The sequence below is a fragment of the Perognathus longimembris genome, chromosome 18 (genome assembly GCF_023159225.1).
Source record: "Perognathus longimembris pacificus isolate PPM17 chromosome 18, ASM2315922v1, whole genome shotgun sequence".
Lineage (NCBI taxonomy): Eukaryota > Metazoa > Chordata > Mammalia > Rodentia > Heteromyidae > Perognathus > Perognathus longimembris.
This window is the reverse complement of record NC_063178.1, coordinates 35532632-35545954: the sequence shown is the minus strand read 5'-3', so window position 1 is coordinate 35545954 and position 13323 is coordinate 35532632. Positions and strand designations below refer to the sequence as shown.

The 13323-nt window shown below is 39.6% G+C and overlaps 1 protein-coding gene and 1 pseudogene across 1 annotated transcript in view; both read right to left on the bottom strand.

The window, feature by feature from the left end:
- Positions 1–551: 551 nt before the first annotated feature.
- LOC125366929 lies at positions 552–1424 on the bottom strand (annotated as a pseudogene).
- Positions 1425–4001: 2577 nt separating this feature from the next.
- The window catches only part of LOC125366928 (vomeronasal type-2 receptor 116-like), a 60604-nt gene continuing 51282 nt past the window's right edge, over positions 4002–13323 (bottom strand). The window contains exons 10-12 of the mRNA XM_048367625.1: positions 13037–13057; positions 12773–12933; positions 4002–4199 (exon numbers count right to left, since the gene is read on the bottom strand). Coding sequence (XP_048223582.1) covers positions 4002–4199; positions 12773–12933; positions 13037–13057 — 380 coding nt within the window. The remainder of the gene's footprint in view (positions 4200–12772; positions 12934–13036; positions 13058–13323) is intronic.

Genomic DNA, 13323 nt, shown 5'->3' with positions numbered 1-13323 from the left:
AGACCTGGTATTCTGTGTGTGTGTGTGTGTGTGTGTGTGTGTGTGTGCGTGCGTGTGTGCATGTGTGTGTGTGCCTGTCCTGCAGCTGGAACACAAGGCCTGTGCATTATCATTAAGCAATTATGCTTAAGGCTAGTGTTCTACCACTTGAGACACAGCTCCACTTCCAGCTTTTTGGTGGGGGTTTATGGGACATGGAGTCAGAGAGACTTTTCCTGCTGGGGCTGGCTTTGAACTGTGGTCCTCAAATCTCAGTCGGCCTCCTGAGCAGCAAGGATTTGAGGAGTGACAGTGTGCCAAGGACTAATATACTTTGTTTACTGCAAATATCTCTGAACCATCAGAAAACTGGAACTAAGTGCATAGTAAATAGAAAGAACAAAAATATATGAAATAAAATTCAAATTGACCTGCCTCTGGCTATAAATTGTGACTACACCATTACTAGAAAAGTGAGTAAAAGTTGCTTATTTGTTGAAATTATTCCAACTATGTAAACTAATATGTAATGGAAAAAAGAAACATACTTGAACAAATGTGTAAGTTTCCTCTTAGGAGGGCTGAATTTGCCTAGGGCATTTTCTGTCCCAAAAGCCAGGCAGGCAATTTCTATCTGGCCTTATCAAGATGATGTAGTACTTGGGGACAAAGATGCAGCCCAGGAGCCCTGCACAGGAGGCCAAGATGGAGAAGACTTCCACAGCCACCATGACCTTGCCCTTCCAGCATGCTGAAGGTCAGGAACTTGGCTTCATTGAAGGTGTCAGGCAGGTTCCTGGCCAGGAAAACACAGTTAAGCTGGCCAGGGCCAGGGAGCTCAGGTATCCCAAGACACAGTAGAAGGCAGAGAGGGAGCCCTTGTTACACAGGAGGATGAGGTGGCCATGTTCAGAGTGTGTATCTGTGTCAATGAAGGGAGAAGAGGTTCCCAGCCAGATTCCACAGAGAGTCACCTGGATCAGAGTGCAGATGGGAATGATGAAATTAGGAGCTCCTAGTAGGAGCTGCCACTTTATCCTTCTCCCTGGAGAAGTGACCTTGAAGGCCAGAACCATAGTTACAATTTTGGCCAAAATAGCAGAAATGGCTACAGTGAACACAACTCCAAATGTGGTTTGTTGTAGAATGCAGGTGATTGTGTTGGCATGGCCAATAAAAAGCAAGGAACAGAGGAAACAGAAGATGAGGGAGAGGAGCAGGATGTAGCTGAGAGCCTGGTTATTTGCCTTGACAATGGGGGTTTTGTGATGTTTCACAAAGACCCCAAGAACAACTCTTGTGAGTGTCGATAAACCAAGAGCCATGCAGGCCAAGGGCATCCCCAAAGGCTTCCCATAAGCCAGGAAACTTGCAGCTCTTAGGAGGCACTGGTTTCTCTGTGTATTCGCATACTGGTGATCTGGACACTTCACTCACTGCTCCATGTCTGGTGAGGAAGAAAAATTACCATTAGTCCCTTTTCACTACTTAAGAGGAAATATGGAAATTCCTACCTAGAAAAAAATTCTGACATATTGATAATTACTAGCATCAACTTCATATGACCAAGTATTACTAGACATATTTGGTATTATTTTTATAACTTCATCATGTTCCTACACTTGGTGCTACAAGTCTAGTTGAAACTATTAACTTGCAATGAAAATCATTCATACTCTTCCTTGCCATTCCTAATGTCCTTACAATAATTTTAGACATCTCTTCATGCTTCCATATTAATTTTCAGCCTTTTGTACACAACTCAATGTCCATACTTAAAATGATAACTAAAAGATAAGTAAACCTTTCAAATACATAAAGCAATTCCTTTGGTACTTCATTGGTGTTAGAACCCTGCTAAGAGACATGCAATTTGTATTTTATGACAATATTCAAAATTCACATTTAGAAACAAACTGAATGTTTCTTGGAGGGTGCTGATCCTGGAGCTTGAACACTTTGCTTGGACACTTCCAAGCAATGACCTTGAGCTGTTTTGTTTTCAAGATTAGTGATCAGCCGCTTGATCCACAGCTCTAGCTTAGTTTTGGGGTGTTTTAGTGACATAGATTCTCACAGATTTTTTGGCTGGGGCTCTAAAATGAGCTATAATCTGAGATCTGAGGATGTCAGCCTCCCACATAGAGACGATTAGAAGCATCAACCAGCACCCAGGACCTCTTTTGTGGTGGTTAAATAAAGATAAGGGTCTCACAGGTATTCCTGCTGGGCCTGACTTCAAACCATGACATTCAGAACTGAGTAGCTAATATTACAGTAGTCAGTGCTGGCATTCAATCAGGTATACATTTTACTTACTTACACGCTCTTAAAATCATTAGAATTAAATAACAACTCACCTCTGTAGTTACTATGGCCCACTCTACCATTTCTTCAGATAAAGATAGTTGATGATCATGTAGAGCAAATGGAGAAAACTTTCCTATTTTCACCTTAAGATCAAGTCCTTCTGGAAAATTCCAAGGTTCACAATGTCATACTCTGCCTCCAATTTTCTTTTGTTATCTAAAATCACCTGATCTCCAACAGGATTCTGAAATCGGGTGTTCTTCAGAAAAGGGTGCAGCTACAAGAGATACATAATCTTATGTTGAAGTATATCCCAGTGGTTAGACAGAAAAGCTGAATTAAGAAAAGCTCCTGAGTGTGTTAGGGCTCTCGATTCAGACACGCTTCATCAGTGATGAGCGTGAGCCCAGGCTTGAGCTTCCAATAAAGACTCTCATATGCCTACAAAAAGAAAAAGAAAAAGAAAAAAATAGAAAAGCTCCTGAGTGTCTTTAGTCTCTGAATCAGAATTCAAGAAAAGCATAGACACGTGATAAAGCAGTCCAGAAGAAAGTCTTTGGAGCAGTAAGAATAATTTTCCTGAAAGCTGGTCACACAGCAAAGTGCTAGAAGGCCTCTTTTCAAGAGAACCTTATTTCATTTAAATAAGCATAAATGCAGCGATTCTCAGGTGCCTAGAGTTTCCCACAACAACTAATTCTATGGGTGTCAATAGTTATAGCTTGAGCTTGTTCAAGTTTTAAAACCTAAAGAAGAGTCAATCTAGGTTATTTATGAAAAATATAGATACTCTTGCTCAGCAGGGCATGCTTAAAAACTCAGAGGGAAAAGGTGCTTATACTCTTTTCACAGCATTACTCATGTGTATGTTGAGGTTATTAGTCACTAGAAGAAAGTACAGAAGCATGGAATTGATTTCTCCCTTGATACTGGCCTGTATTCCATAAGAGCACAGGAGCACATGTCTAGAAAACCTCACAGACATTTATAGAAATTTAATTTTTTTTGTTTGGGGAACGTAACAAAAATATTTAATTTCTTGTGGTAAGAAAGCCTTCTAGGAATTGACTGTGCTTCTTGTGCGTGCCATTCAAAACAGAAGGCCTTACCTGTGCAGGGGAAGGCACTATCTGTTTCCTGTTTCCTATCGTTTGTACTTCTGTTTGATATAGCAGCATCGCATGGAGAATCTAGGCCACAGCGTACACACTGTTGTATATATTGTAACTGTGTTCAGACATCATCATGTCAAAAATGTGCCCAGGCAACCAATCCAAGGAGGCCTCATGAGGACAGTTCTCCCATGTTATACAGTCAGACTCAGAATCTGAGCAATTAAAAGAGAGAAACCACAGCCGAGCAAGGAAAAAGTCTTCTGGGTATGTTGAAGGGTTCACTGCCTTGACAAAAATCTGTGAATCCAGAAACATCTGGGTGAGGGTGTGAAAAAGTGAGAGGTACATGGAATGAACCTCGCATGAAATATCTCCTCCTCATAGTTAACTCCCACTGTGAGTTCAGGATACAAACTTTACCTCTAATTAAATACTGCTCAATACACACCAATAAATGTAATAGGGATTCATCATCACCGTATATAATGAGGATATTTGATGAAGATTTATTAATCTGTTTATACAGTGCCATGATTTCTAATGATAAGCCATAGTTTCGGATTGCTAGCAGGAAGGCTACACAAATTCTTTTCTTGTCTATTTCTTTTTCAGTAGATGAAGAATCCACAAGCCGTTCCCATCTTGAAAGGTTAAGAGTCCCACCCAGTTCCATCTGAAGTAAAGCAGTAAGGAGACCATAGCAGTGGCTATCGACGTGTCCTTTGCGGCCATCTGATAGAGAGCAGGGAACTTCCTGTGGTCATTTAGGGCCTCATCAAAAGGCCCAATGGTGAGCTAAAGGGAATGAAAATTGGATGCTCCATGAATGAGAAATTTCTATCCATCACAATCTCAGCCATGATGTATATTAAATAACCTGTCGAACTAGGTGGCAGGATTTTCTTTTACTTTTTGAAAAAAATTAAAAATTTTAATATGTGTGCAACATGTCAATTTGTTATTAAATTGTCTCTTTATCTTTGTCACTATCTTCATTAAATCCTCCCTTCTATTACAACCCCAGCCATGTGTTCCTAGCTCCATTTCCCATATGTACCTTGAATAGTAAGTTGAATTTTCCCACCCATCTATTTTCTACTCATTTGGTCCTTTGTACATTTCCTTAATACCCGCACCCTTCAGGCAATATGTGCTATATTTGTCTGGTGTTCACTTGTATACTGTTTGTTATTTGATTAGAGAGATTGTAACATGGAATTTCATAGTTATGTGTAACAACCTACTTTATAGGTTAATCGTATGTATGCATTTTTAACTGATATGTATTCTACCCTTATATCATATTTCATATTCATGTTAGATTTAATATTTATGTATGAGAGAACAAATGCCTCCTTTCTCTTCCAGGGCCTGACTTTCTACTTTCAATGTAATATCTTTCACATTCTGGTGGGCAGTTGTGTGTGTGTGTGTGTGTGTGTGTGTGTGTGTGTGTGTGTGTGTGTGTGTGTGTGTGTGTACAGGACTATTAACTGTCAGAGCCCAATGCACTTTCTTAGATTTTTCTTCAAGACTTGAACCACACATTACTTCCTGATTTTTCATGGTAATTAGTTATATGTTTCCTAAGTAGCTAGGATATACAGGTGAGAGGCACCAACACCCAGCACAGCATACCTTTACACTTTAAAGTCATTTTCCATTTCCTGATTTTTTAAAGAAAATTATTCATAATTTAAAAAACTCAAAATAGTCCCTTTGTATGCTCTAAATTTTCAATAATTTTCCAAATGATGGGAACATAGATAGCCCATTTCCTTTTTTTTTTTTAAGTTTTTATTATCAAACTGAATTACAGAGAGGGTAAAGTTTCATACATTAGGCATTGGATACATTTCTTGTACTGTTTGTTACCTTATCCCTCATACCCCCCTGCCCCTTTCTCCCCCCGTCCCACGCCCATGAGTTGTTCAGTTCATTTACACCAAAGAATTTTGCAAGTATTGCTTTTGTAGTTGCTTGTCTTTTTTTTTACCCTGTGTCTCTCGATTTTGGTATTCCCTTCCAATTTCCTAGTTCTAATACCAGTATACACGGTTTCCAATAAACTCAGATAACATAGAGAGATAGTGTAGGTACAGCCACAGGAAGGTGATACAAGAAGATCATCAATAATAGAGCTACAGTTACACATGGCACGTTGAAAGTAGTTATAACTGTGATATAACAATCATTAACATAACATGGAGTTCATTTCACTTAGCATCATCTTATGTGTTCATAAGGGTATAGCTACTGGGCTCTTGTGATCCTCTGCTGTGACTTCCCTAAACCTGTACTAATTATTCCCTATAAGGGAGACCACAGAGTTCACGTTTCTTTGGGTGTGGCTCACTTCACTTAGTATAACCTTTTCCATTTCCTTACAAATGGGGCAATGTCATTCTTTCTGATAGAGGCATCAAATTCCATTGTGTACATGTACCACATTTTCTTGATCAATTCGTCTACTGAGGGGCATCTGAATTGGTTCCAGGTCCTAGCTATGACAAATTGTGCTGCAATGAACATTGTTGTGCTGGTGGCATTACTGTGATTTTTGTTTGTGGTCTTTAGGATAGATACCCAAAAGTGGGGCTGCTGGGTCATAGGGGAGCTCTATGTTTAGCCTTCTGAGGAATCTCCATACCGCTTTCCAGAGTGGCTGAACCAGTTTACATTCCCACCAACAATGAAGTAGGGTTCCCTTCTGGCCACATCCGCTCCAACAATTGTTATTGTTAGTTTTCTTGATATAGGACATTCTCACTGGGGTGAGATGGAATCTCAATGATGTTTTGATTTGCATTTCTTTTATGGCCAGTGATGTAGAGCACTTTTTCATATGTCTCTTGGCCATTCTCATTTCCTCATCAGAGAAGTCTATTTTTAAGTCTTTAACCAACTTGATGAGGGGGTTATTGGTTCTTTGCAGTTTTGTTTGGAGGAAGGTAATATTTTTAGTTCTGCATGTATTTTAGACATGAGAACTTTGTCCATTGCATGGCCTGTAAAGATCTTGTCCCAATCTGTGGGCTTTCTGTTTATCTTGCGAGCTATGTCCTTTGCCCTGCAGAAGCTCTGTGGTTTGATGCAGTCCCATTTGTCCATCCTTTCTTTGATTTGTAGCCTTTCTGGGTCTTTGTTAAGGAAGTTCCCTCCTGTGCCAAGGAGCCCAAGTGTTTCTCCTAGTCCTCCTTTAGTGTTTTCAGTGTGTCTGTTTTGATTTCTAGGTCTTTGATTCCATTTGGAATTGATTTTGGTGCAGGGTGATATATAAGGATCTAGTTTTAGTTTGTTGCATGTGTTGACCCAGTTTTGCCAGCACCATTTGTTAAAAAGGCTATCTTTCTACCAGACTGTTATTTTAGCTCTTTTATCAAAGATTAAGTAGGCGTAGTTCTGTGGGATCATTTTTGGGTCTTCAATTCTGTTCCATTGGTCTTCAGGCCTGTTCTGGTGCCAATACCAAGCTGTTTTTATTACTATAGCTTTATAATACAGCTTGAAGTTGGGTATTGTAATTCCTCCTTCACTGTTCTTTCTGCTTAGGATTGTTTTTGCTATTCTAGGTCTTTTATTGTTCCATATGAATTTCTGGATTGCTTCCACTATTTCACTAAAAAATGGTGTTGGGATATTAATGGGTATTGCATTAAATTTGTAGATAACCTTTGGCAATATTTCCATATGGAATATATTAATCTTCTCAATCCCGGAGCATGAGAGGTTTTTCCATTTCCTTAGTTCTGCCTTAATTTCATTTTTCATGTTTTCAAAGTTCTCATCATAGAGGTCTTTCACTTCGTTGGTTAAGGTTATTCCTAGGTATTTTATGTTTTTTGAGGCTATTGCAAAAGGATTGCTTTCCTGATTTCATCCTTGGTCTTCGGGTCGTTAGCATAGAGAAAGGCCGTTGATTTTTGAGGGTTTATTTTATAACCTGCAACTTTACCAAAGTTTGGAATCAGCTCTATTAGTTTGGGGGTAGAGTCTATGGGGTTCTTTAGGTATAGGATAATGCCATCTGCAAAGAGAAAAAGTTTAACTTCATCTTTTCCTGTTTGGATCCCCTTTATATTTTCTTCTTGCCTAATTGCTCTGGCTAGGAATTCTAGTACTATGTTGAAGAGCAGGGGAGAGAGTGGACATCCCTCTCTTGTTCCTGAATAGCTTTAATTTTTCACCATTTAGAGTTATGCTTGCTGTTGTTTTGTCATAAACTGCCTTGATTATATTCAGGAATGTTGCCTGGAATCCCAGTTTTTCCAGGGCTTTTAGCATAATTGGGTGCTGGATTTTATCGAATGCTTTTTCCCATCCAGTGATATAACCATGTGGTTCATTACCTTGCTATGGTTGATGTGGTGGATTACATTAATTGACTTGCATATATTGAACCAACTTCGCATCCCAAGGATGAATCCAGTTTGATCGTGGTGTATGATTTTTTTGAAGACCTGTTGAAGTCGATTGGCCAGAATTTTGTTGAGAAGTTTTGCATCTATGTTCATCAGGGAAATCAGTCTATAGTCCTCTTTCTGTGATTCGTCCCTGCCTGGTTTTGGGAGGAGGGTTATACTGGATTCATAGAATGTGTCTGGTAGTGAGTGTTCTCTTTCAATTTCATTGAAGAGTTTGGGAAATATTGGTGTGAGTTCTGTTTTGATGGCCTTGTAGTATTCTGCTGTGAATCCATGTGGACCTGTGCTTTTCTTGGATCACTTATTGCCGTTTATATTTCAATAGTGGATATGGGTCTGCTTAGAAGGTATAAATCTTCATGGTTGAGTTTGAGGATATCAATTTTTTCTAGGAAATCATCCATTTTTTCCAAGTTCTTGAATTTGTTGGCATAAAGGTTTGCAAAATAGTCCCTCATTGTGTTGTGAATATTGGTTGTTTCTGTGGTGATGTTACCTGTTTCATCTCTGATCCTGTTTATTTGAGTGTGCTGCCTTCGTTTTTTTGTCAGGTTTGCTAGGGGTCTGTCTATCTTACTGATTTTTTTCAAAGAACCAACTCTTTGTTTTATTGATTCTTTCTATGCTTTTTTTGTGTCTCTAATTGATTTAATTCTGACTTGATTTTAATTACTTGCTTTTGTCTATTGACTTGGGGTTTGGCTTGTTGTTCTCTTTCAAGGAAATTAAGGTGCTTCCTTAAATTATTTAGTTGCTGTTTCTCCAGTTTGTTGGTGTATGCACTCAGAGATACAAATTTTCCTCTGAGTACTGTCTTTGCTGTGTCCCAAAGGAGCTGGTACTTTGTGCCCCTCTTCTTGGTTGTATTCCATAAACATTGGATTTCCGTTTTAATTTCCTCATTGACCCACTGATGGTTCAGCAGTGTGTTGTTTACTCTCCATGAATTGTAGGATTTTCTGTGGTGGCTGTTTGAGTTGAGCTCTTATTTTATTCCATTGTGGTCTGAGAGAAAGCAGGGAATGGTTTTGATATTTCTGAATTTGTACAAATTTTTCTTTGTGCCCTAAGATGTGATCTATTTTGGAGGATGTTCCATGTGCTGCTGAGAAGAATGTGTATTCTGTTGTTGCTGGGTGGAATATTCTGTAGATGTCGGTTAAGTCTAGTTGGTCTATGTAGTTGCTTAGTTCTGTGGTTTCTTTGTTCAGTATTTGGCATGTTGATCTGTGCAGAGGTAATAGTGGAGTGTTGGAATCCCCAGCTATCAATGTGTTTGGGTCTATGAGTGTTTTCAGAGTCAGTAGTATTTGTTTGATGAAGTTGGGTACTCCTGTATTTGGTATGTAGATATTTAGGATGGTTATATCTTCCTGTAGGAGGGATTCCTTTACTAGTATGTAGTAACCTTCTTTGTCTCTTCTTACCTTTTTTAATTTGAAGTCAATTTTGTCTGATACTAGGATTGCAACTCCAGCCTGCTTATGGGGGCCATTTGCTTGATAGATTTGATTCCAGCCTTTCACTTTTAGAAGATGTTTACTTTTGCTGGATAGATGTGTCTCTGGGAGGCAACAGAAAGATGGATCTTGATTTTTGATCCAACTTATGAGCCTATGTCGTTTGATTGGAGAATTAAGTCCATTAATTTTGAGAGTTAGGATTGAGAGATGATCGTTCGTTCCTTTCATTATCACTATCTTGTTTAAAGCTGTGTCTTCCCGTTTCTTGATCTGATGTTAACTATTTAGGGTTCATTTCTCTGTCTGTATTGGGATCTTGATTATTTTCCCTGTATAGTACATCTTTGAGGATTTTCTGTAAAGCTGGATTGGTGGAGATATATTGTTTCAATTTTTCCTTACTGTAGAAGACTTTTATTTTACCTTCAGCTATGAATGAGAGTTTAGCTGGGTACAGTATTCTTGGTTGGTAGTTATTTTTATTTAGGGTTTGGCATACTTCATTCCATGCTCTCCTTGCTTTTATGTTTCTGCTGAGAAGTCTGGGGTAATTCTGATTGCTTTTCCTTTATATGTCATTGTTTTCTTCTCCCTAACAGCTTTAAAGATTCTTTCCTTGGACTCTTTTGATTCTGTTTTGATCACAATGTGTCAGTGGGATGTCCTGTTCTGGTCTGGTCGGTTTGGGGTTCTAAATGCTTCTTATATCTTTATAGGCCTATCCTTCTGGATATTTGGGAAGTTCTAATATTCTGTTAAATAGGTTGCCTATTCCATTAACTTCATTCTCCAGGTTTTCCTCAATACCTATTATCCTTAAATTGGCCTTCTTGATTGTGTCTTGGATCTCCTGGAGTGATCTGTCTTGTCGATTGGATTCGTTTTGTGTTGCTTTTTGAAGTTTATCCATAGATTCCAGGGAATCTTCAGCTCCTGAGATTCGATCCTCTGCTTCAGCTAGTCGGAACTGTCGGCAAGCTACTTAATTTTGAATCTCTTTTCCTTCTGACTGGTCTTTCCTGATGATTTCCATGTCATCTCTTAGGTCCTGTATGTACTTCCTTACTTCCTTACCTTGATTAATTTGGTTTTGAGTGCTGTCTCTCACCTGGGTAGCTATCTTTTCATTTGACTCTTGAATTTCATTTATCTTTCTATTTGTCGAGGCCATGAAATCGTCTATTACTTTATGGTAGGATTGCTGTATTGATTCAAGCTTTTCATTTATTATGTTTATCAGTAGACTTTGTAGAGCATTTTGAGGGTTCTCTTCTTTGTCTTTGATTGACTGCTCTGCTTCCTGCTTGTTTTAAGTGGGACATAAGGCTCCATTGCTTGCCATCTTTCTTGTGTTTCTTCATTTGGATTGGGAATGCCAACCTACAAGCAGCTGTGAGCACTGTTTAAGATCCAAAGGAGACCTTACCAAGCACTATTTTGTAAATCTTAGAAGGTCACAATTATATACAGAAAACTTGTATACCTGTATATAAAATTAGATTTGATGTTCCTGAAGAATACAACTTCAATATAACAACCAATCCTTAGCCCTGTATTCAGTAGTTACTTATTTACTGTTTCAACCCTATGAGCAATTCTTGTTCTTATATTAAATTCTTTTTGGATTGGCTTTCTCTCTGAACCCTTTTGATTCACTCGGATTAAGCAGGGATACCCTCTATCCAATAACCAGGAGTCAATGGAATCTGGAGGTCCTGGAAGTAAGTTAGGAGGGTAAGTTAGAGGTAGTAAAGAGAATAGAGTAAAATGTATGGGGCGGGGTGTTGATTTTGGTTTAGTTTCAGTGATGTGGAAATGTGGAGGAGTGTAGAATCAGTAGAAAGAACAATTTTAAAATGATAGATAATGGAGAGTTACCAGTAAAGAGTGGAGGTGTTATTCATAGGAAAGTAATTTTTAAAGAAAGAGAATGCAAAGAGAGAAATAAATAAAAAAACTGGCAGACAAATGTACAAAACAGAGAAAAATTATTTTAAAAAATAAAAAGGAAAAAATAACCAGAGAAAGGAACAACCAAAAACAAACAAAACAAATAACTTGACAGAACACACATGTAAAAATGGAAAACAACAAAAAATACCATCGACGTTTCAGAAATGAAAATATATTAAAAAAAATTAAAAAAGAAAGCTTAAAAAATGTTTGAGGAAAAAAATGTAGTCTTCCTTGTTTGGGTGGGCTTTCTAGTCTCTGGTTTCCTTGGGATGGTCTGCAGTCTATTTTTCTGCTTGGCTGGTTTGACTTGCTTTCAGTTCGCAGGGGGTGGATTTGCTCTGAACCTCTTCCCCTGTTAGTGAAATCCTGGGTCTCTGTGATTCCCACAGCTTGCAGGTAAGACTTGGGTGTCCACTGTAGATGGGGGACGTGAACAGTCTCAGGAATCGTGACTCCTCCTCTCTGCTGTGGGGCTGCTGCCTTTAATGCCTGGCTCTGAATAGGCTGTGGACTCAGCAGGGCGGGGTGCCTCTGGCCTGGTTTACCTGGCTGAGCGTTGCTTGCCTGGGGGAGGTTCCTCCCTCCTGTGCGGGGTGGCCTCCTCAGCAGAGCTGGGTCTGGAATTAAGCTCCATTTCGGGCTGGGAATTGAGCTTCCTCTGTGATGGGACCATTTATCTTTCTCAGGAACTGTTTGTTCTCCCATCTGGGTGTTCCATGCAGCCTATAGCTGCTCGCTGCTTTTGCTTTTAATTTAGGTATTCTGGCAGGCAGGGTGGGGCACCTCTAGCTGATCTGTGGCCCAGGACAAGCCCCCCCACCTGGGCAGGGGTGGTTCTCCTGGGTGGAGCTGGCTCTCACTGGTTGGTCCCTCTTGCCCTTCTCAAAGATGGCCGCTTTGTCCTTGCTTTCCCCAGGCTGGCTTTAGTTCCAGTCTGGTCTGACCCTATGCCAGTGTCAAAAATGGTGCTTTTCTCTGGCAGTGGGGGAAGGGCTACCTGCTAAAAGCTGCTCTATGGGCAAGAGTGAGAATGTTGTTCATGGGGTATTCATGCTTTCTCTGCAATTTCCCCCCATCTGTGCTCAGCCTGCGATCCGTGTCTGTATGCCGCCATCTGGAGGATATCTCCCTGGTCTCTGCTGTGTGCTTTACCTGTGTGGAGTGTAGGGCACTGTGCTGGCGCCAGCACTGGTGCGGCAGGATGCCACCCGGAGCTCAAATCTATGTTTACAGACCAAAAAAGTCGATTTTTCATTCCTGGCCATAAACCCTGTACTGTTATAACTTACTTTGGCTGTCTTTCGAGGAGTAAAAGTTTCTCTGGGATGGGAAAACTGTGATATTGGTGGGAGCTCAGCTAGGGCTCTGCTGCTCCTCTGCTGTCTTCCCGGAAGTTCCCCCATTTTCTTGAATACTTACTCTTTGATATCACAAAATTTGATAGGACCATGATTGTAGTCACTGTTTCTCATTCTCTTCTAAACCCCTTAAATGGTGCCAAATTAGACACTCCTACCAACCTCACCCGTGGAAACCTGTAGAGGCACAGCAATGTGCCTATCTGGGTAGATATTACTTCTGATGGTCCTGTAAGTGCTCCTATAGACTTGCTGCCACTTTTACATGAGAAGTTAGGAACTGTGTAGTTCCCAAAAAAGCAAATGAAGGGATTTTTAAATGCTATTGCTAATCCAAATTCAACATTACAAATATCAAATCCAAAAGTCAAGTTATGTAGAGGAGCAGTTTTGTTGATCTCTTCCATAGAAAGAGTCAAGGCAAAACAAACCGATAGTTCTTGAAGGTAAACCTGTGTAATGAGCACAGAAATTTCAGAATATTTCAAAACTTATTATTTTGCTGGACTCAATCCTTGCTTTTCTGCCAAGGAATATGTTAAAAACATTACGCATAATTGAGATAGAATGTGCATATACAGTCTAATGCTTGCATATAAGATTAGATAAGTATATGTGGGTAATTTGTTATGAATGAGATTCAGAAAGTTATTTATGCCAAGAATGAGAAATTATTTGTTCCCTGCTACTTCATGCACCACAATGAAAACCTCTTGCA